General features: G+C 43.0%; 1 protein-coding gene across 3 annotated transcripts in view; it reads right to left on the bottom strand.

The window, feature by feature from the left end:
- Window positions 1–862: 862 nt before the first annotated feature.
- Window positions 863–22,359, bottom strand: part of PAPSS1 (3'-phosphoadenosine 5'-phosphosulfate synthase 1) — an 81,906-nt gene continuing 60,409 nt past the window's right edge. For all 3 annotated transcript variants that reach the window (XM_060246955.1, XM_060246953.1, XM_060246954.1), the window contains 2 exons: window positions 17,917–18,146; window positions 863–1,542 (listed from right to left, as the gene is read on the bottom strand). In XM_060246955.1, coding sequence (XP_060102938.1) covers window positions 1,404–1,542; window positions 17,917–18,146 — 369 coding nt within the window. In that variant the 3' untranslated portion in view covers window positions 863–1,403. The remainder of the gene's footprint in view (window positions 1,543–17,916; window positions 18,147–22,359) is intronic.

Here is a 22,359-nt window from a genome sequence, read left to right as displayed (position 1 = left end):
TTGATGTACTCCAGATCCCTTAAGGAAAGTGAGAAAAAAGGCACTAGCAAAAAAGGGCGGGAAAAGCTCAAAATGGAGGGCAGCAATTTTTAAACTTCGCCCTCTGGCTGGTCTAACAGCACCTTATAGGCAAAAAACCTTTTAAAGTTGCCCTTATCCAAGGTCTCCCTCTCTGCCAAGCATGTAATGCTCGGCAGTTCAGGGTCCAGGCATGCGGTCAGCTTACAGTAGAAAGGAACCCCTTCCCAGGTTTTAGATCGCCCGCGCAGGCCCTTCCCGCCGCGGGACGACTTACCGCGCTGCCGCTTGAATCGCCGCCTGTTTTCTCCGCTCCGTTCCACTCGCGTCTGCGGGGAAACAGAGCTTCAAAGGGCCTCGTTGTGAGAGCTCGCCTTCAGACGCTCTCCGCCGCCGCAGGGTCTACTCCTGAGTAGCCCTGAACGTTCTGTGCCCTTCTGCTGGGTTTGTTGGGGCCAACCTCTACGCTCCCAGAATTTAAACAAAATTTTCTTTCTGCTGGATCTTCTGCGCTTCTTCAGGAGCGCTAAGGAAGAAACCGTCCTGCTCATGCAGGCCGGGAAGAAAAACTGGCGGGAGCTGGGAGGTATAGGCCACTCCCCCTCCGGATCGTTTGGAAGACCCGACCCTGTGAAGAGGAGGAGGAGCCTATACCCAGTAGTCGGACCGACCCACTGTCCAGACCACCGGAGAAAGTCCTAGCTCGAGTAGGGGTTGCCAGAAGTTATCATGATTTCCAGGCATGCAAACACACACACAAATACTTTTTTAAAAAGACAAATACTACTTTCCACCGCTCTTGTTACACTTGATTGCAAAGAGAATATATATAAGCACAACACAATTTCAATACAGAAAGTTTAATTTGCAATACAGTGAAGCCCATTCTGAGATTCTATGCAAGATTTTCAGAAGACCACTGACAGAAAAGTTTGATTTCATTATATATATATATATTTTAAAAAATCTTTTGATTGAATTTAGCACCTCTAATTTTTTTTAATTCAAGTGCTATATTCATCCTGTAAACTATAAAAAGCAAAACTGTAAACTACATTAAATAATGTGAAAGGACTAAAAGAAAGATGCAGCAGCAGTTAGAAATGCTGGACAGTGAAGGGCCTAAAAATATAAAAAAGATTTAAAAATTTTCCTGCAATAATATTAACTGTAATAAAAAGAGAAGATATTAAAACCAGCAATTTGTTAGGTGCCAATATGTAATAGAATCCATAAGACGAGCAAAAAAATGATGTTAAGAAGATTTGTTTTTAGGAAAGAACTTCCTGACCAACACTACAAAGTAGTGCAAATGGTAACTGTGTGGTCCCCCCTTCTTGCTAATAAATCAACTGTCAAAGGTTGATCTGCAAGTAATAAGCAGCCTAAGCCTTTTCCAAGGATTTGTAATACTCTGTCAGTACAGTCCATGCTTTAGGAGCCATGAAACCTTCTGGAGGATTTTGCCCTTCCCGAGCCAGTTTGCGCATGCGAGTTCCAGAAATAAATTCAAAATCTTCATGGCTGAAAAGAGAGAAAAAAAGGCTATATTAGAAAGAGGATTTAACAATCAACTTTATTCGTGGCTTTGTTCTAGAAGTGCTCCTGGCATGAAGTCACAAATCAGAACACAGAAATTTGGACAAGGGGATCATCCCCGTTCTCCCATGTAGTGTGGAGCCCCTTCTCCACTTATACACAGTGAAATATGTTCTCTACCACCACCACCTCTACTGATAACACACGAAGGCGCCTTATACTGAATCAGTCCATCAGGGTCAGTACTTTTCCATGTACACCAGCAAAAGTTCTTCAGAGTCTTGGGTAGAAGTCTTTTACATCACCTACCACACTTATAGGTTGTATCCATAAAAGCAGCCACAAAAGAAGAGTAGTGGAGAGTAGCCAATGAAGCACTGATTAGAATTTAGGAAGATCAAGGACTTTACAGGCCAATAATCCCAGTGTCTGCCCCAGGAAAACTGTTTGAAAGCATTATTAAAAAGTAGAATTATTACAGAACATGCCTCGCTGAGAAGTAATCAGCACACTTTCTGTAAAGTTAAGTTCTGCCTTGCCAATACATTCCAATTAAGAATATCAAACATGTACATAGGTTGACAGTAACATATGCTTTACATTTAGACTTTCAGAAACTTTGATTTTATAGTGTCAGGTGGGTAACTGTGTTGGTCTGAAGCAGCAGAGCAAAGTTTGAATCTAGTGGAATCTTTAAGACCAACAAAAATGTATTCAAGGTATAGGCTTTTGTGTGCAAACACACTTCTTCAGATATAGTTATTTTTTTTAAAAAAATGTATTCAGAAAGGAATAGGAAAGGTGGTTCATGAGAGTAGATCAGCATTGTGCCCATAGACAACATGGTGCCCGCCAAATGTTTTTATACAGTGTGTAGGGCCAGCAGAACTTTTAACTGGCTAGCTGTGCAGGTTTCAAAAAATCTTCAGCAGCAGCTGCTACCACAGCATTAGGCTCTTTATTATGCAACTGAAGGTAAGCTGTCTGCATGTAAGAAAAATATTTATAAGCTATGTGTTCATTTTAAAAGGCATTCTGTTAATGCTTCTGCCTCTTATCTTCAGGAGTTCCTATCAGAGTTATTAATGACCTTACTCCCTGGCTTTTTGTGGTTGGCTTTGCCTCCTACAGCAGCCATTTTGTAGTTGTGCCGCATCCATCTTCCCTCTATGCTGAGTTAGTGTGAGCTAGCTCACAAATTTTTAGTCTATGGCTTACATACTTTTGTCTTAGCTAAGGAAAAATGACCCCAGAGCAAACTAATTTATGCAATGGCTCACAACTTTAATACCACTAGCTCTCAAAGTAGAATTTTTGCTCACAAGACTCCACTGCTTTAAAGGGAGTATTGGTCCCATCCCCTGTGACAGAAGTTGAAAGATGCCTGCAGCCTCAAAACAGTGACACCCATGGACCAAACAAATATTACCACTGAAAAATTTGTCTGACTGAAGAATAGCTCATGAGGTAAATGTTTTATTGGTTATCTGATTTATTTTATATGATGTCATTGATCTAGTGTAATTTTGTATAAAAGTATACAAGGTATAAATATTAATTTTATTGTTATGAAAAATGACAATAAAAAGTTACCGAAATCCTCATGCAGACTTCTAGGTAAACTGAGCAGTTATAGGATAAAATCAAACGAGGAGTCTTCTTACATATCTGTAACTGGTTATGAAAGAGTAAGCACTTAGTGGAAACAAATGGGCTAGGAAGGAATGTAAGCAGCAAAGTCTCCCAAATACACATTTTTGGGACCAGCAGTATTTAACTTTCTCATAAGTGATCTGGAGTCAGTTGTGAACGGTTGTGTCCCAAACCTTCTGCTGCTCTGTAGAACCAAACCAGTTCAGAACATTAAGGATGCAGTCAAACAATCCCCAAAGAGAAGTGGGTTAGTGTGTGTGTGTGTGTGTGGGAGGGGGTTTCTAATGGAGAACTGGACAGTTCAGTCGTCACCCCAGTTAAACTGGTCTGGAACAATTTCCCCAAGGCAAGGTGGTCTAGAACAACTCCCCCATGTCAGGGTGGGTGGAGGAGGAAAGCAGGCAAGCGAACGAAGATAGATCACCCCCAAAGAGAAGCAGATCAGAGTGTGTGTGTGTGGGGGGGGGGGTTCTAATGGAGTTAGATAGTTCAGTGGTCATCCCAGTTACACTGGTCTGGAACAATTACCCCAAGGCAGAGTAAGTGGAGGAGGAAAGGAGGTGGACTAACAAAGACAAATCACCCCAAAGAGAAGTGTGTGTGTGTGTGTAGGGGGGTTTGTAATGGAGACCCAAGCAGACCCCAAATACAATTATCTGGAACAATTCTACCAAGGCAGGGTGGATGCAAGAGAAAAGGAGTCAGGCTGATAATCACCCCTAAGAAGAAATGGATCAGTGGGATGGGGTTTCTATTGGAGAGCTGGGCACTACAGTAGTCATCCCAGTTACACTCGAACAAGTCCCCTAAGGCAGAATGGGTACAAGGAGGCAGGCTGGCAGACACCCCCCAAGGAAAGGCAGGTCAGTACAGGAGGTTCAAATGGAGGGCTGGGAATAAAGGGAAGTCATTCCAGTAACTCTGGAATAAATCCCCCAAGGCAGAGTGGGCGCAGGGAGACAGGCTGAAAAACACAGATGGCCCCCCAAGAAGAACATCAGTGGAGGGGTTCAAATGGAGAACAGTGGGCAGTAAAGACAAGTCAGTGGGCAGTAAAGATGAACACCCATCACTCCAAAATGAAAAGCAGTCCACAGTGTGTGTGGGGAATAAAATGACAGAAAATTAATCGAAACCCACGCCTCAAAAAGCAATCCTTCATTTTACTAAAACCCAAAGGGGGGGAGGGGTTGAAATAAAATGAAAAGAAAAGAAGAGGAAGGGAAGGGAAGGGAAGGGAAGGGAAGGGAAACTACCAAGGAAGCAGACAACAGAAAAATCATGCTAAACAAATATACTATGTAAAAGAGGAATTCAATCCTGATTTTTCTACCCTTTGCAGCAAACAAATAAAAACTGAATTGCGACACAGAGTAAGCTAGCTAAGCAATCCTCCCACCATGTCCAGCATCAAAGCTCTTTATCCCATTGCAAGTACACCCTCTCTGTCCAAAACCACAACTCCAGCTAAGGGAACATGCATTCGTCATAACACTTATATAGATTTGAGTCCCATTGCAATGAATGTTGTTGGCAGGTAACTGTGCCTGCCAAGCTCTGGAGGGTCCTTACTTGAGTTTCCAGGGTTGGAAAACACCACCCCCACCAGTGCCTAACATTTTCACATAAGAATTTCTAAGTGGGTTTCATTTTCTGAGCTGCGACCAAAAGCTTGGAGATTTTTTAGGAAACCATGTGTGCGCTTAATGTCGCCTCCTGAGCACTGATCTGGACAGAATCCAGCATGAGTTTTGGCTCATCACACGATTCGTGCTTATCCTTACGCACAAGCACTAGGGTTTGTCCACGTTCCATATACCACATTTAGCCCATCTAACATAATTAACTTGCAGCACAACACCAACAACTAATCCTATATTTCTATATGTAGAGTGGAATATTTTCCACAGGAAAATATATCAGAAAATTTTTTGCCCTTAGGGCTGGAAACCAAAACTACTGTAAAAACACAGGAAAAAAAATGTTACTTCTATATGCAGCTAAAAATGTAATAGCAACTAACTGGAAAGCAGAAAACAGTCTTACTATTAACCTCTGGCGTAAGAACAACTGGAAAATATATATCATGGCTAAACTAAATGATATGATGAAACCAATAATTAATCTAGATTTCCAATCAGCCTTTGCAGCAATATAGTTCCCAATATTAGAACATTTACAATCTGAGACACTGGAAGTAATATATTACATTTATGGTAATAGTTTAAAGTAATATCTTTAATGGATTTCCTTAATTCTTTTATATTTTATAACACTATACATAACCTGTAAAATTATAACGTAACTTTCCAAATTGTAGTTTTAAATTATAGAAACACTAATAACATTTAAAAGAAAAAATTGCCCCATATCACTGCTACCTATGCTTGGGGCATGTAAGTCACCTTTAGCAACAGTAGTGAACTAGACACAATTTTGGGGTTCGATGGTTTTAAAAGCAATGCTTCAAGCCAAACTAAACATGACAGCAGCCATGAACCCATCCAGGTGGGCAGCCATGTTGGTCTGAAGCAGTAGAACAAAGCAGGAGTCAAGTTCTTTAAGACCAACTAAGTTTTATTCAGAATGTAAGCTTTGTTCAGATGAGGAATGATGTACAAGTAAGCAGAGCTACATATAGCTTGTGGGGTTTAGAATGCAAAGTGGTACAAAGTTAAAATCTTATCTTTTGTCTATTGAAAAACCAAATAAAATTGTTTTAAAAAACTGCTGTGAGACCCCAATCCAGATCAGGCATGTGGTATGCCAGCCCTGGGAGCTCTCACTCCCCCACCGTGCCTTTTCAAATGCTGAAACAGACAGGGGTGCTGGTTTTGTACTTGGAAAAAGTCAAGGGGGGGGGGAGGCAAACAAGAGCTCCTGGGGCCACCATGCACCCAATCCAGATTCGGGCTTCATGGAAATTTTTTTTTAAAGAACTGCAATTGCTTTGAAAACAACATCAGCAGCCATGGGATAAGTCTACGAGTGCAACCATGTTTAGTTTGGCTCTTAGTTTTACACATATTAAGGGCAGTTTTTACCAACAAGGAAAACTTCTTCATGCACTTATCAAAGCACCCAAGTGGTGAGAAAGAAGGGACAGAACCAAAAATCTAACAACCCACTGACAGGTAACTATGAGATAGAGCAATGTACTTAGCTTGAATTTTAATAAACTTAAGCATGGTATTTTTTCCTCCAAAGGGTATTAGCAGTGCAACAACATAAAGACACGATTAACTAAAAATTCTGATGCAACAAGTGATTTGTTTTATTAAATACAGCATTTTCACTTAATTTAATCAATTTGCAACATTTATTTGTTACTCATTGCCTGCTGGTTTGTTTGAAACATAAGCCAAAGGCTGACTTCAGCTGGATACAACTCAGGGGAGAAGGGGGGGGGGGGGAGAATGGAAGCCAAATGTAGGCAAAGCATATTTCCTTTTTTTTTTGCTTTACTGTTCTGCTCTTAGCAAATAAATAACTTTACTCTTTGTACATTATGTGCAATAGGTTAGCAGTGTAACACTGTGGTATAGTGGTTAAGAGCAGTGTACTCTAATCTGGATAACTGGGGGGTTGATACTCTGCACCTCCACATGAAGCTGGCTGGATGACCTTAGGCCAATCAAAGGTCTCTTGGAACTCTTTCAGCCCCACCTACCTCACAAGGTGTCTGTTGGAAGGGAAGGAGATTATAAACCACTTTGAGATTCCACAAGTTGAGAAAAGCAGGGCACAAAAAGCAACTCCTCTTCTACTTGGGTACATCATTTCAATGCTGAGTATCATTACCTTACATACAATCTAATTTGGATTATTCCTTTTTTGGGGGGGGACGGAATATGTTGGCTTTCCTAATCTTGTTTTAGCTTCCTTAATTTTTCTGCTTGTTTTAGTTTTTCAGCCATAAATTTAACTATGTTGCTTCTATATTGCTTTAACTATGCTTCTATATTGCTTTAACTAAGTTTAACTATGTTGCTTCTATATTGCTTTTTATTGGTTATCATAACCCTTCAGTCCCCAGATTTATTTTAAATGCATCCATTCCATGGTTCCATCATCTCTTTCTCCCCCTTCCCTCCTCCTCTTCCTGAGGTCTTTTTTTCTAGATCTCCATCTCATTCTCTTCATGAGCGGCCAGCCCTCCTAGTTATATCAAGGGAGGGCTGGCCCTTTAGCTTACTGGGAAAGCGCCCAAAATGCCCTCTGACCTAGCGGGCCTCTGAAGGCCAGTTAGCAGCTAACACAAGTGGCAGTTATGGTGCTGAGAGTTCTTCAGGGCCCACTCATATCAGATTATAGCAATGATGACAGTGATGGACAATAGGCTTCCCAATCCTCCCGCCCTGACGGGGGACACCAGAATTTCCACCCTCTTCCCCCGCTCCCCAAAAAAATGGAAGCGGGGGGAGGGGGGAAACGGGGAGCATGGCGAGCCGCCCGATCCTGGAGCAGGCGAGGCCGCCGCTGCCGCCCCCTCCCCGCCCACCGCAGCTGCTCCTCCGAGATGGGCCCAGGCTGAGCCCATCTTGGAGGAGCAACCAAGAGGCGGCAGCAGCGCAGGGGAGGGCGAGGCAGGCCAGGAGCATGGCGAGCCGCAAATCCGGGCCCTTCTAGGACCCGGACTTGCAGCTCACCACGCCCCCGGCCCACCTCCAGCCCCCTCCACTTCCACCCCAGAGGCGGAGCAGGTGAGGCCGCCGCGCCGCTGCCGCCTCTTCTCTGCTCGCCATGGCTGCTCCTCCGAGATGGGCTCAGCCTGAGCCCATCTCGGAGAAGCAGCCACGGCGAGCGGAGAAGAGGCGGCAGCTGTGGGGTGGCTCACCACGCTCCCCGGCGCCGTTTCCCCCCTAGCTCCACCCCAGTGTCTCCTGGCTCCACCCCCAAAGTCCCCAGATATTTCTGGGAGTGGACTTGGCAACCCTAATGGACAAGCTTATACTTGTCACTGCTGTGCTGAGCCGAGCAGCTCTTGCCACACAGAAAACAGCACAGGGGCCACCGGACTCAATTTGTTCCCAGTCCTTAGTTTTCCTCTAGGAATTTTCCAAGAAAGGCAGAGGGGCTACTCTGCTACTGCTGTCTATTGACATCCAGTCAATTCAATTTCTTACAACCATTATCAGACATCATAAAAAGCATTCGTTTCAGTTAGCATACAGGCAATTTTGCATTCAGTCTCCCTCTGCTGCTTTTATGTAGTATTATTTACTAGACTGTATAAGCTCTTGGGCAGGGCTGTCACGTCTAACATTGTTCTGTACAACAGCAAGTTGTTACAATGGTGGTGGAAAGTGCCATCAAGTCACAGCGGACTTATGGCAACCCTTTGAAGTTTTCAAGGTCAGAGATGTTAAGAGGTGGTCTGTCATTGCCTGCTTCAGCATAGTGACCTTGCTGGTCTCCCGTCCAACAGCTTAACAGGAGTGACCCTGCTTAGCTTCCAAGCTCAGGCAAGGGCCATCCAGGTCACAGCTGGTAAGCTGTTAGAGGTGATTTATATTAATAAGTTTACAACTGTGTCAGTATTAAAACCTGTCGGGAAAATCAACAAAGGATGCATTTCTTTTTGACAGCACAAGCACTACTTAAACAGAAGCACTACTTAATTATTTTTAATAAAAATTAGGCCAATCTGAATAAAAGTTGTTTTATTCAGTGAGTGTAGAAAAACAGCTTACACATGAATTTTTCATCTGCTGAATGACAGAATCACACATTGCCTGTTTCAGTCAATTAAGACACAGAATTCTCCAAAATGGCCCTGGGAAGAATAAACATTACTATGTCTTTTCAGAAACATCCAAAAGAATCTAATAATTTGTAGTAATAAGAGAATTTGCTTGTCACTCGCTTCTCGGCCTTTTGGCTAAGATCAAGTGAGAATTTGCTTGTCACTTACTCTGTGATTTATAATGTATTTATTTTTTTTAGCAGAGACTATATTAAGCAAATGACAAAAGGACATTGTCCATTCAGTCTGAACTAAGATTAAGCAGCATTTAAAAACAAATGCACGCACCAGAACTTAATCAAGCAGCACAAACTACTGCTGAACTACTGCTTTTCTCAAATGTTTCAAAAGAGTAGTAGTTCCCATTAGCACCAGTAGTTGGATCAGTAACTTGTTTTACAGCACAAACTATTTTCAGCTATCCCAAGCTACAATTGAATACAGGTAGCCATACTGTAAATTCACAAGTCACAAACAAGCTGGGGTAAGTTAGGACAACTTGCTATGGTGGGTATCTCTGGTGTCGGATCCCACTAGCTTTCTGTTGGCAAAAGAGGGCAGGGGGTCCTAACTACCTGAAAAGGCAATGCCAAGGACTGTAAGAGCCATATGGACAAAAAGTCAAGCAGAACAGGATGCAATGTGATCTGGAATTGGGAAGGCCATTTGCCTTCCCTTATGCAAGTGGACAAAGCAGTAGGATCTAACCTGCTGTTACTTCACAACAGAAATAAAAGTACAGGGCAACCCCTTATTTTCAGCTTTATGCAGGATGGTTTATTTAAAAGGCAGTTCAGATATCAACATGTCAAAGAAAGGCTACATAAGATGAGGGGAATCTGTACCATCATGACCAAGATATGCAACTTGTCCTATTTTGTTGAGTTTCTGGGCCCATGTAGAGACTATTCTTCTCAGTGGGCATTTGAAGAGGCTTGATGATGGGAACCCACTGGCTATCTAGAGGCTGCTTTGGGTTTTGATCTTGGTTTTAAAAGCTGGATATTAGATACATAAGTTTTTCTTGGTGCTGCTCCTGAAGTTTGTAGAGTTAGGGAGGGGATTAAAACACGTTTGTTATAAATGGTTGGCTTGCAATGAAATCCTTAAAATATTTTGACAGGATCCCTGAAAGGCAGAGTTTTTTTAAAAAATAGAAATGGAACTGTAACTTTTTGAATCACAAATCAAATTGATTAACCGAAGACTTGATTCTAAAGTGATTTCAACAATCTATAACCTTGTGCTGGTCAATGATATTGTGTGCTAAGTGTTTTTGTGATTAATTCACTAAAATATTTGTATTTGTAACTGGCTTGGCATCTTTCTCCTGAGAAAGTAGTTTTTCATCCTACTAGATGAAGAGTTCTATGGAACTCAAGAACCCTGAGTTCTAATTGGACTGGAGTCAATAAAAAACAATTTCTTGCAGATGACACACGAGTTCATCACTTGCTATCTCACCGCTGAGCTTTTGAAATGCTTCATCAAACTGTACTGTGAGGTGATATAAAAATTCTGTCCATGTCACATAATCATAACATAATACATAATCATACATAATAATAGCTGACTCACACATGCAAGTCATTACTTTTCAATGTAGCCATCATGTAAGAAGAATGCACATGCTAACCAGCTTTATTATCTGGTACCAACAAGACAACAATTGTCTATACTCCAGATGAACATACGGCAGACAAATACTTGCTACTAGTAGACAGACATTGTGTGGTATGAAAATACATCAGATTCTGTCAAGATGCAGAATTATTAGCTTTCACAAAAACTTTTCTAGTCTTTTACAAGACATATTTCCTTTCTTAACAATGTTCATTCTCAGAAACACCCTGTGGCTAAGTGTTACAGTAGCCTTCAAATAAAGACTTAAGAATGTGTACAATTCCAAAGCAATATGGCAGTACAACATGCCAAGTCCTGCCTTGCAAGCACTGTACACCCCCCACATGGTTAGATACACATTTTTCCCTTCTCTCCACCCCCCCCACACACACATTAAAGGCCAAATGAAACAGATGGTATTTTATTATGGATGAGTGGCCAAGCTTCATGCATGTGCTGGCAGATTTTCATTACAATTAACATTTCAAGACTTCTATACCCATCCCACTGTATTTTTTTTTTAAAGTTCAATTGTCTGGAATATTAGGCTAGAGTACTTTCTACAAAAAAAAAGAGAGAGAGAAAAGGAAAAAAAGAATAATTCATATAAAATCTAAGAAGAGCTGGCCAACGCATTGAACGGCATCCCACGACTGGTACAGAAGGCTTTTTTTTTTTTAAGTCTTCATGTAATTCATAAAAATATGTTGCTATTCATAAAAATACAGCAGGTGGATCCTTTTAAGAATTGAAACCTTGATAGGGAGTGTAAGAGTTTGAAACACTGGATCGGCTGGAAGTGTACTGACATGTATTTAAGCTTGGATAAAGCCCTTTTGGGCGAAAACAAGGTCTAAAAGTCCCTGGAGGCCTGCTTAGCTTGCACAGCCTGTACGGAGAATATTGGAAATTATTGCACACTGAAGAACCTTCTTTCGGACTGCAGCATATTTTTCTGCATCCTGAAGTTCATCTTAATATCTACATAAAGTGGGAGAAGTAAACAGTCAACCTGGAAAGAAAAGGAACTGGACTTACCTGTTGAATTGTGAACTGTATGAGAATTGACTGTTGCTTTCCCTTTAAAATGTACTGTTCTGTTGATATTTTTGTATGAATGCATACTGTGATTTAATAACAGGTATTGAAAATTTTTCTATTTCTATTGTCTGTACTTGATTAAGAAATTTTTATTAGTAGTATCTAGACAGTATACACGGAAGCTTCTCTCCTTGCCCATTCATAAAAATACAGCAGGTGGATTCACTGAAGACTCTCAGGACAGGAAAAATCCCATCTCTTCCATCAGCCCACACTTCCCTGCTCCCTTGTTCACTCCAACCTTCCCACAGCTACTTTCATTTCCTTCTGCTTTCTCATTCTTCTCCTCTATTCTCTCATCACATTGCACTCATCTGTCCCACTCCACCACAGCCTTTTTGTTCACTTCCACCCTGCAGCTACTCTTTGCATTTTCCTTAGCTATTTCTGACCATGATCTTGCAAACTGTGATGTGTCTGCAGATACAAACTTCACTTTTGCTTCCCCAGGCTTGTAGAAATATCCCTCCTTCCTACACCAGCCCCCATTCTATGGATCTTTTAATATTTATACCATTGCCAACTTCATAATTAGACTTCTGATGAAGTGGACATATAACATAAGAACACAAGAGAAGACATGCTGGATCAGGCCAATGACCCATCCAGTCCAACACTCTGTCACACAGTGGCCAAAAACAAAACAAAAAAAGAACCCAAGTGCCATCCAGAGGTTCACAAGTGGGGCTAGAAGCCCTTCCACTTTGCCCCCCCCCCCTCCTGATCCTGGAACACATGATAAAGCATGTAAAAAGCCAATGTGGAAACAGGAGGAGTATGAGCTGGCCCCCTGGCTTTACTGAGAGTCAGGAGGGATGAAGGGGACTGTAGCTGCAGCTGATGTAGTCTTGCCTGGAGCTGGCCCATTCAGAGGCACTAGGAGCTGTGCAGAGGGCCAAGGCTCTCCGGTGCAGCTGCCACTGCCACTCTGTGTCCCTTTAAGAGTGACTGGGGAATCGCAAAAATAGACAACCCTGCCTGTGGAGAGAGGAACTACAATCCCAGAAATGAAGACTGCCCCACCCCGGACTACTAGAGAATATCAGGTCACCATGTGAAATTCGTGGTTTGGAGAGGATTTGAACTAAATTGCCCAGACCTAGTCCTATATTTTGTCACTAAAGCACCCTGGTTCATTTAGACTAAGGGTGCTGTATAAATCAACAACAATGTAATTCGCTGTTCCTTTGGCTGTCAGTAGTTCAACTAATCTGCATTCAGATTTAGAAACTGAGTATTAGAACGTGTACAAGTTTTTTTTTAATAGCTTGGGGAGATGGCTCTTGTCTTCTCATGCAATAGAAGTAAACTTTGCCAGACATCAGTACACACACAGAGTCCATCTTCTAATGCTCCTTCAGGCCCATAAGTAATGTTGACACCTGCCAAGGTTTTAATTTTTTCTTTCGATTTAGTTACAATGCGGGGATCCATAAAACTTTCCTCTTCTTGCCTTCAGTTACCCCCCACCCGTTGTTCTGGGCTTCAATGCTCCTTCCCTGTTATCCTACTCTCCAGTTCCCCCTCTTTGCCCAACTACTTATTCCTTCCTTCATCTCCACTTGCTGGCTCTCCTTCCCCAGTTTCACAATCCTCTGTCAACATCCTCTTTCCATTACTGCTTTCCCTCCAAATTTGCCAGCTCTTGTTTTTTGCCACTGCCTGTCAAGGACCATTTTGTGTTGCTCTGGAAGCCCAACATACCACCCAAATTCTATTTTTTTTTTCATGTAACATTTACAAGCTGGTGTGGTGAGATCAGGCTTCCATTTGTGGGAGGACCTTTTCATATCATTCTATACATCTGAGATTTCTTCCCTGGGTTTGCAGCCACCTATATCCTATCAGTGATGGCCCCGTTGTGTACATTTTTTAATTTGCAAGGTGGGGCATTCATGGATGTTAGATATACATATGTTAGATATACATATGGTATTTTTAGAAGGAATGGTAACCATATCACAGGATGGTTGCAAGGAAGAGACAATTCATCTAACGTATTCTAGGACATTCTTTATCCTGTCTTTCTTCCAAGGATCTCCCTTCCCCATTTTATTCTCAGAACAACCCCTGTAAACAAGCTGAAAATGGGTGACTGGTCCTTGATCATCCAGCACACTTCACGGTTGAGTGGGGATTTGAACCTTGGTCTCCCAGGTCCCAGGTACTCGATCATAAAGTCTCTACATGCAATACATTGCTCAAATTGTGCTTTATCAAACATTCCCTGTGTGACTAAGTTCAAATTTTCTATAGAAATATGGACATAACCAGCTTTTTGTAGAGACACATGGAATAATGAACAAATTTATGCTGTTCTGACATTTAACTAAGTGGGGCGAAAGGACAGACCAATTAAAATCTCATATCCTCACAAAGTGCTAAGTTGAGCGAAGCTCAGACGAGCTGGTGTGCAGTCCCTTTGAAGGGAGGATTTAAAGCGCGGTTCCTTAAGCACCTTTTTTTCCCCTGAGAATGTTTCTCCCAACATCTGTGCTGCATGCTGCAGATGCCACACCAAATGGGAGTTCTGCTTTTACATGCAGCCAACCATCTTCCTTCCACCCCAGCAACAGTAAACACGTCTCTACAGCATAATTAATAATTGCCTGTTTTCCCACCGCTGTCTCAGCAACAAATTCCAGAGTGTAAGCAAAATAATATTACTCTGCTGAACTGACAAATCAGGCTAGATAGACTTATAAAGTTACACACCAGAGTAGGGCTTCCAGGTCCCCTCTGGCCATCAGTGGGGGGTACGGTTTCCAGATGCAGGTTGGGAAAGTCTTGGAGATCTGGGAATGGAGCCTGGAGAGGACAGGGATCACACTGGGGTGCAAAGCCACAGTGGGGTAAAATGCTATAGAGTCCAAATCATCCATTTTCTCTGGGGGAACTGATTACAGTCTTCAGTCTAGGGATAAACTGTAATTCCAAGGGATATCCAGGTCACACCCAGAGACTGGCACCCCTACTAGAGGGGCATTCCACTGGTCCCAGCAGGTTTTGAACCTGAATCAATAATAAAAGCTTGCCAGAGTACAAAAGCTCCTGAGCATGACTCAAAGGCTTTTTGACATGCAGATCTTCACAGGTGACCAGTCCCTTTCATCAGGTGCACAAGCTATAGTCACATCTCATACATTCAGGGTGCTGATCTGTGTTCCAAATACTATAAGCTAGCTGTTGAGCAAGAGTAGCACAGCTGCACAATACCTGAATCCCAGAAGTTACTTTCTGCTATGGTTTCTGACAGGATGGCTACCAGAAGTAGGCAGGGTTCAACTCCCCAAAAGGAATGTGAAATATACTGGCCTAGTCTATACCTGCTCTGACCTGGATGGCCCAAGCTACCCTGATTTCATCCATACTCAGAAGTTAAGCAGAGTTGGCCCTGATTAGTACTTGGAATGCAAAATCACCAGGGTGTCCAGGACTGCTATGCAGAACCAAACCATGGAACCTCTGAACATCTCTTGCCTTGAAAACTCTGCTTGGCTGCTATACGACAGGTGTGACTAGACAGCACTTTCCACCACCAGTCCTTTGCTACTTGCTGCTGGAGAACAAAAGAATAGTTGAGGTCCAAAAGTGTTCAAAAGAAATCCATGCCTTCAGGGTGCACTCCTTCAGTCTCACTGTGCGCTCACCTAGGAAGAGAACCGTGTGCATTGTGTACTCCCCCCCCCTCTCATTTTCTTATGCAGCATATATTACATTTTTAGTATAGCTGTTGCAACCATGAAAACTAGATTAAGCTGTTCATTTGAAAGGGAAAGAACAGATTCTCAAAAAAGATGAATTATATGCCAATACAGTGTTCTATGATGTTTTTGAACATTCACAGAAACCTGGCATATAAATAACTTGATTGTAGCTTTAATGCAGTGGACTGCAGAATTCTGTTAACCTGCAGGCAACTGAAGCAGTTGCCAACTCTTTCATCACTCCCTCCATCCTTACTAGAATAGTCAATCTAAAGCAGTTTTGCTTTGTGCTCTTTCCCTGGAAGCTAGGAATTTTTTCCCTCTTTTACCATAGCCTTCTGATTGTAACACTGTCCCCACATTTTCCTGAACTAGGCACCTTGGCACTGCCTGTCCTTGTTATCTGGCTTCCCCACTAAATGTCATAAGACCTTCCTTCTTTAAGCATAATTGCAGCAGAATGGTATTTTCAGTAAGGGTTTCAGAACATCTACCTATCAGAGACCACCTATCAGAGCTGCTTGTCATTTAGAAAGGCCTTAGGCTCAGTTCTGAATCAGAAATGGAACAAAAATACCAGGCTGCCAATAGGCTCCAGTAATCCTCCCCCCACATCTCTCACGTTTCCAAGGTGACTGACTAGGCAAGAAAAATCCAGGTGGATAGCCGTTTTGGTCTGAAGCAACAGAACAAAGTAGGAGTCCAGTAGCACCTTTAAGACCAACAAGATTTTATTCAGAATGTAAGCTTTCATATGCATGGTGATAGCATAACCTTCAAACTAACCACTCAGCTGAAATCTTGTGGTGGCCTGAATTATAGCAATCACACTAAAGAGCAATCTTCTGACTCCTGTTTCGCTGTCTCAACTACCACCTCAAATGAAATGCAGTCTTGTGGGATGCCTGAAACCACACTAGTATATAATTGTAACATGCCAAGGAGTCAAGGAAGGTGGGTAAGGACTTGTGCAGACTACAAGAAGCAGATATATGTGCACTAAGTAAAATAAATAAAAGTTACTATGTATTGATAATCCATGTTACATCTGGCCTCTGTTAGCTGCGGGAGGCCCCCGTACTTGGTGCAACTGCAACTCTCTTTGTCATCATTTCCCTCTTTCATGGCAAACAGAAAGCAAAGTGTGCTCCAAACACACATCACTCAAACATACTCAGCATCAGACTCTCAGACAATGGAACAGCTCCCCTTTTCAGATCCCATCCTACATGTGCTTCAATCAATCTGGGTGCCAGCTCTTTGGCTCAAGCCCACCAGCCCTGCCCCTTCCAATGAAGCAGTCAAAGAGTTAGCGTGTTTCCCTGTACGCTGGGAGAGGATGCTTTCTATCAAGCTGCAAAAAGAACTTTCTTCCCAGCTACAGACACACCAGGGTCCCTTTCCATCACCATAACTGCTACAATGTCTCTTGTCCCCTCGCCTCTCAGTCCATCAGTGTCAAGTCATGCAATGTTATTTAATATTCCAGAAGCCTAGCAGCCTTGAACTGCTAGTCAAACTAACCTTCCTTTACAACCTACATAAAAACAAGTGTATAAGACCACTCATATGAATGGCCAACGGTCTGTTTTGCAGATTTTGAAACTGTGTTGTATCATGTAGACCTTGGGTGGGTCAGATGAACAACATCCTCACTCCCAAGATCCATGAAAGCTGTGCTCCACTTATAAACCCCAAAGGAGGAGGACAAGGAGGACAAGAAGAAGAGTTGGTTTTTTACCCTGCCCTTCACTATCCAAAGGAGTCTTGGAGCAGCTTACAGTCACCTTCCCTTCCTCTCCCCACAACAAGACACCCTCTGTGGGAGGTGGGGTGGTGAGAATTCTGAGAAAGCTGTGACTGACCCAAGGCCACCCTACTGGCTTTAAGTGGATGAGTGGGGAATCAAGCTGCTTCTCCAGATTAGAGTCTGCCACTATTAACTACTACGCCAGGCTGGCTCCCTGCATGAGAAGATCAGTTATACCAGGTTATAATGTAAGATATTTTTATGGAAGGCCTACAGAAAGGTATGTGTTTGTTACAGATGGAAAAATTTCTATAATCAAAGCACACTTAGCATTCAGAAACTTGTCAGACCACATGATGGTATCAAATGTAGCCTGTCAAATTAAATCTTCATATGAAGAAGCTGAAAACAAAAATTCCAAAATGATCTACATTAACATGGCAAGCAATGCCGTAATAATTTTGTGCTAGATGCAGGAACAGTCTTTGGTGACATTCCAAGGCCACCCAAGTTGGCAAAGTAACTCAAGAGATGTAGTGATCCAAGTTTGGGATTTTTATTTAAGTTGTAAAGGCACACTTTTAAAAAAAATACCTTACTAAATGGTAAATCAGGCACTGCAGGTTCCCAGATTAGAATTTACCATGGGCCTGAGGAGTAGGAACATACTTGAAAGTGAAATAATAAAAGCAGAGACATACTGGCATAGAAATCCAAACCCCATACCCAAAATATTATGTCAGACGTTCATCAGTTTTTAAAACTGAAAAACAACTTACTGTTCCGAGTCATAGTAATCCATGCATTTCTTTTTCTTGTTATAAGCTGCCACTCTGAAGGGTACAATTTCCAACGTTATCAGGCCTGGCGCCATAGTCAGTACTTTGGCACCATGGGTTGGATCATAGAGATCTTTTCCAGTCTCGGGATGAGGCATGCCGGCAGGATCTCGGCCCACAATGTAGAAGTTTGCTCCAGCTACCATTCGTGATCTACAATGCCACTGAACCTAGAATGAGATTCAAGAAGTGATGTTACCAGAAGAGAGTAAGGAGCAGTTGGGGGTGGGGAGTCATAATTCCGTTGTTACTGCTAAACAAATGACAAATTTTCTACAACCCAGGGTCATATAACCATCAGAAGCAGAGCTACCATGATCATCAACTTGTTTAACAATAAATCCATGACCCAAACACATGTGGCTTGAACCTGCAGTTTCATGAAGATAATTCTGCAAAGCACCTGGAAGAGTAAGCTCACCAAAACATCAGGATGCCACTTAACATTCAGATAGTTCTTGCCAGCAGTCTGAAGGCTCTCAGAACCATGATCCCCAATATAGTGCCCATGGAGCCCACTTGCTTCTTTCTCAAAGGATATCATCCAGTTCACTAGAGTGGTAGGAAGTGCTTCAGAAACCCCATCATAATGACTGAATTCAGCCATTCAAAGTGGCAGCCATTTTGCTGTGATGCCCATTACATGTTCTCAAAATTTCAAAAGTTGAACAATGCTGAGGACCCCTCCCTTAGTAGAAACTCTTAGCTCGCATTAAAGAAACCACCCTGTAAACATGAAGACATTACCCCAGACAAGATGAGGACTCAAGATACAAGCAGCCCAAATAAAAACACTGGTGCTTTCACTCGGTTTAGCTTCAATGTCAAGCTACCTGATAAAGGGGAAAACAGAACTCAAAGTGAAATAGATATAAAAAGAGCAAAGGAGCAGGAGATAAGAAATGTGTGAACTGACTTAAATTATCATTAGGCTGAAATCTCTTGGCCAGGAATCCAGCAGGCAACTTTTCCTGGGCAGGGGTTTTGGAAAACATTCCTTCCTTCTGTGGTAATAGGAAAGTCTTGGCAATTAGAACCATATAAAAGATCTTGATTTTATTCAATCCCATGTCCCCTGAGCACATTTTTAAAAAAATAGTATAGAATTTGTGTTTTAGAGATAATTTGTAATCAGAATATCTATTAGATCTACGCAAAACCAACAGCTCTCCTCTCTCTATTGGCTTGCAAACAGCATTCAAAGACCACAGAAATTTCAGTAAGTGACAGCACAAAACAAAAATAAAAGCACTAACCAATAAACCTTGAAGAGATGGCCTATTTATTAAGTACTGAATACCCACAATTAGGGTCACATCATATTTTTCCTGCCCAGAATTTCTGTGGCTTCATCTGGCATATAACACTGTCTATCCAAATGGCAAACATCCTGCATGGCTGGATTTTGTCTAAACGAGGAAAGCTAAAAGCAGTGTTCTAGAACACTAAAAAGGTGAACACCGAATCCTGTGCAACACTTCTCAGCTGTGCAGCCCTCCATTCTGACACTTGGGCTAGAATAGAGGTCATCACAGTTCTTGTTGGGTACCAATATACAAAATTAGCGTGTTTAAGATTCAAGCATCCTTTAAAAGCATCTTAAGTGTGAACTCTACTTTCCCCTTATAGCGACCAGATAATACATTTTCACCCAGGCAAAAGGGTGAAATACATTTTCACCTGGGCTCTTATTTTCACGAGAGCCAGTCTGGTATAGTGGTTAAGTGTATGGACTCTTATCTGGGAGAACCGGATTTGATTCCCCACTCCTCCACTTGTACCTGCTGGAATGGGCCTTGGGTTAGCCATAGCTCTGGCAGAGGTTGTCCTTGAAAGGGCAGCTGCTGTGAGAGCCCTCTCAGCCCCACCCACCTCACAGAGTGTCTGTTGTCAGGGAGAAGACATGGAAAATTGTAAGCCGCTCTGAGTCTCTCATTCAGAGAGAAGGGCGGGGTATAAATCTGCAATTCTTCTTCAAAATGCTGCTATCCTCTATGGAATCCTTGGTCAGAGACAACTATTAAGATCTGCATTGTGCACAACCCTTTACAAAAACATAATGACCATTTTACTTTCAAGACTTTTCCTTGTAATCCCTCATACAGAATATTCTTTTGGCACCATTGCTACACATCTAATCAACATTTCCATCAAAAAATCTAACACAACCCCCAGATACCTCTTATGATCACTTACTCAATTTAGATTACCCCCCATCAGTGTGCAGTTAAAACAAGGATTTTTTCCCTCAAAGGCAATGCACATTACTTACACTGAATCGCCACATTTATAGCCCACCTTTCTTGCTAAAACTCAAGACAGATTCCAAAAAGAAGCTGTGATCACACACAATAAATAATGCGCTTTCAATGCACTTTCCAACTAGATTCTAATGTGCAAACTAGCAAAATCCAGTTGGAAAGCGCATTGAAAGTGTATTATTTAGTTTGCGTGATCACAACCATAGAAAACAATTCAGACGGCTCAAGAAACCCAGTAACAAGAGCCGGTTTGGTGTAGTGGTTAAGTATGCGGACTCTTATCTGGGAGAACCGGGTTTGATTCCCCACTCCTCCACTTGCACCTGCTGCAATGGCCTTGGGTCAGCCATAGCTCTGGCAGAGGTTGTCCTTGAAAGGGCAGCTGCTGTGAGAGCCCTCTCCAGCCCCACCCACCTCACAGGGTGACTGTTGTGGGGGAGGAAGGTAAAGGAGATTGTGAGCCGCTCTGAGACTCTTCGGCGTGGAGGGCGGGATATAAATCCAATATCTTCTTCTTCTTCTTCACAATGAAAAAGGATTAAGATTGAGAATTTAAAACATGAAAACAGAAAATTGTCTAAAGCACGATGAACCATAACCAGCACAAGATTACAAAGGTAAGATTTAGTGCAGTAAAAGCAAGATGAAACTTACACGTTGCAATAGACTACAATTCTATTCTTATAAGAATACCATTCTGGACCTGCTCAATTATAGTGCAATTCTGATCCCTTAATAAAAATGCCCTCCTGAACATTTCTGTTTCCCAGCATTCTGACGAAGTGCAGTGGCCTTCTGGAGTTCCACAGGCAGGCAATTCTACAAGGTGGTAGCCAGGACAGGAAATGCATGAGGATAGGCAGCTGGACCAGGGCTATCAAGGACTTTGTAGGTGATCACTGTGATGACCTAATAAGACTCCAAAAGTTTATAAGCTTCACCAGGTTGTTGGTCGGGTCCCCAGAAAACAAACAGAAAGCGGGGGGGGGGGCATTTCTTTAAACAACTGCAAATCATATATTTATGCCATGCAGTCCCTCATTAAAGGACTGTAGCCAAGATGAGGCTCTAACAGTCACTCTCCCTACTAAAATAAGACCAGATTTCCATGTTCCTTCACACGAGGCAATATTTCATAAGCTTAGTGCTGGAGAATGTTTTGATTGACCTGGCAGCTTCCTCTTGATGCTGGAATGTCATGGGTGCTGGGGACCCTTCAGAGGAAGTTGAGTCTGATGAGGAAACTGTGCCCCTGCCACCTGCACCAGTGCCCCTGCCTCCTGCTGGAGAAGATCCCAGCCCCCCTGCCTCGCCCTCTCGGGTGGCTCGTGTGCGTGACCGCCTCCGGCAGGACCTCAGGGATCGGAGGAGGGCGGCACGCTCACAAGCAAGACGCTCCCTGAGCCCTGAGTTCTGAGAGGATACTGGCCCTTCTAAGAGCAAGGATGCTTGAGTGGTAACAGGATCCTGGCTGCCTCCCTGAGCCAGCAATTAGCCCAAACGGGCAACAGCCAGCAGAGGGCTATATAGCTGTGGGCTTTGGGAGGAAGCTTTGTGGAAGCAACTAGTCATCTCCCTGACATTCTAGCATCCACTCCGGCTTGACTTTGGTTCCTGACTCCCTGACTTTGGCTTTGGACTTCTGGACTCCCTGACCTCGGCTTCTGGACCTCAGACCTGCGATACTTCTACAGTGATTCGGATTTGGCGCCTCGGACCCTCCTGCTTACTGGCTACAGACCTCGGACTGCCTCTGGACTTTGCCTGACCCGGCCCCAGCCGTGACAGATTGCTTCCACCGACAAACACCCACTCCACAGGATGGATGCTGAAGCAAGTGAAACCACAGAACTACTGGCTGCGCTCCAAGACCAGGTACAGCAGCTAACACAGGCAGTAGTGCACTTGCAGCAACAACCTGCGGCCAGTGCTCCAGCCAAGTGCCCAGTTCCCCCACCTGACAGATTTGGGGGTGCCGTGGAAGAATTTCCTGCCTTCCTAGCACAGTGTCGGCTGTACTTTGAACTGAGAGCACGGGACTTCCTCAATGACAAAACCAAGGTGTGTTTCGTCATCAGTCTGTTAAAGGGGCAGGCGGCCAAATGGGCCACACCCTTGCTGG

The sequence above is a fragment of the Heteronotia binoei genome, chromosome 9 (genome assembly GCF_032191835.1).
Source record: "Heteronotia binoei isolate CCM8104 ecotype False Entrance Well chromosome 9, APGP_CSIRO_Hbin_v1, whole genome shotgun sequence".
Classification (NCBI taxonomy): Eukaryota; Metazoa; Chordata; class Lepidosauria; order Squamata; family Gekkonidae; genus Heteronotia; species Heteronotia binoei.
This window is presented reverse-complemented; position numbering and strand designations above follow the sequence as displayed.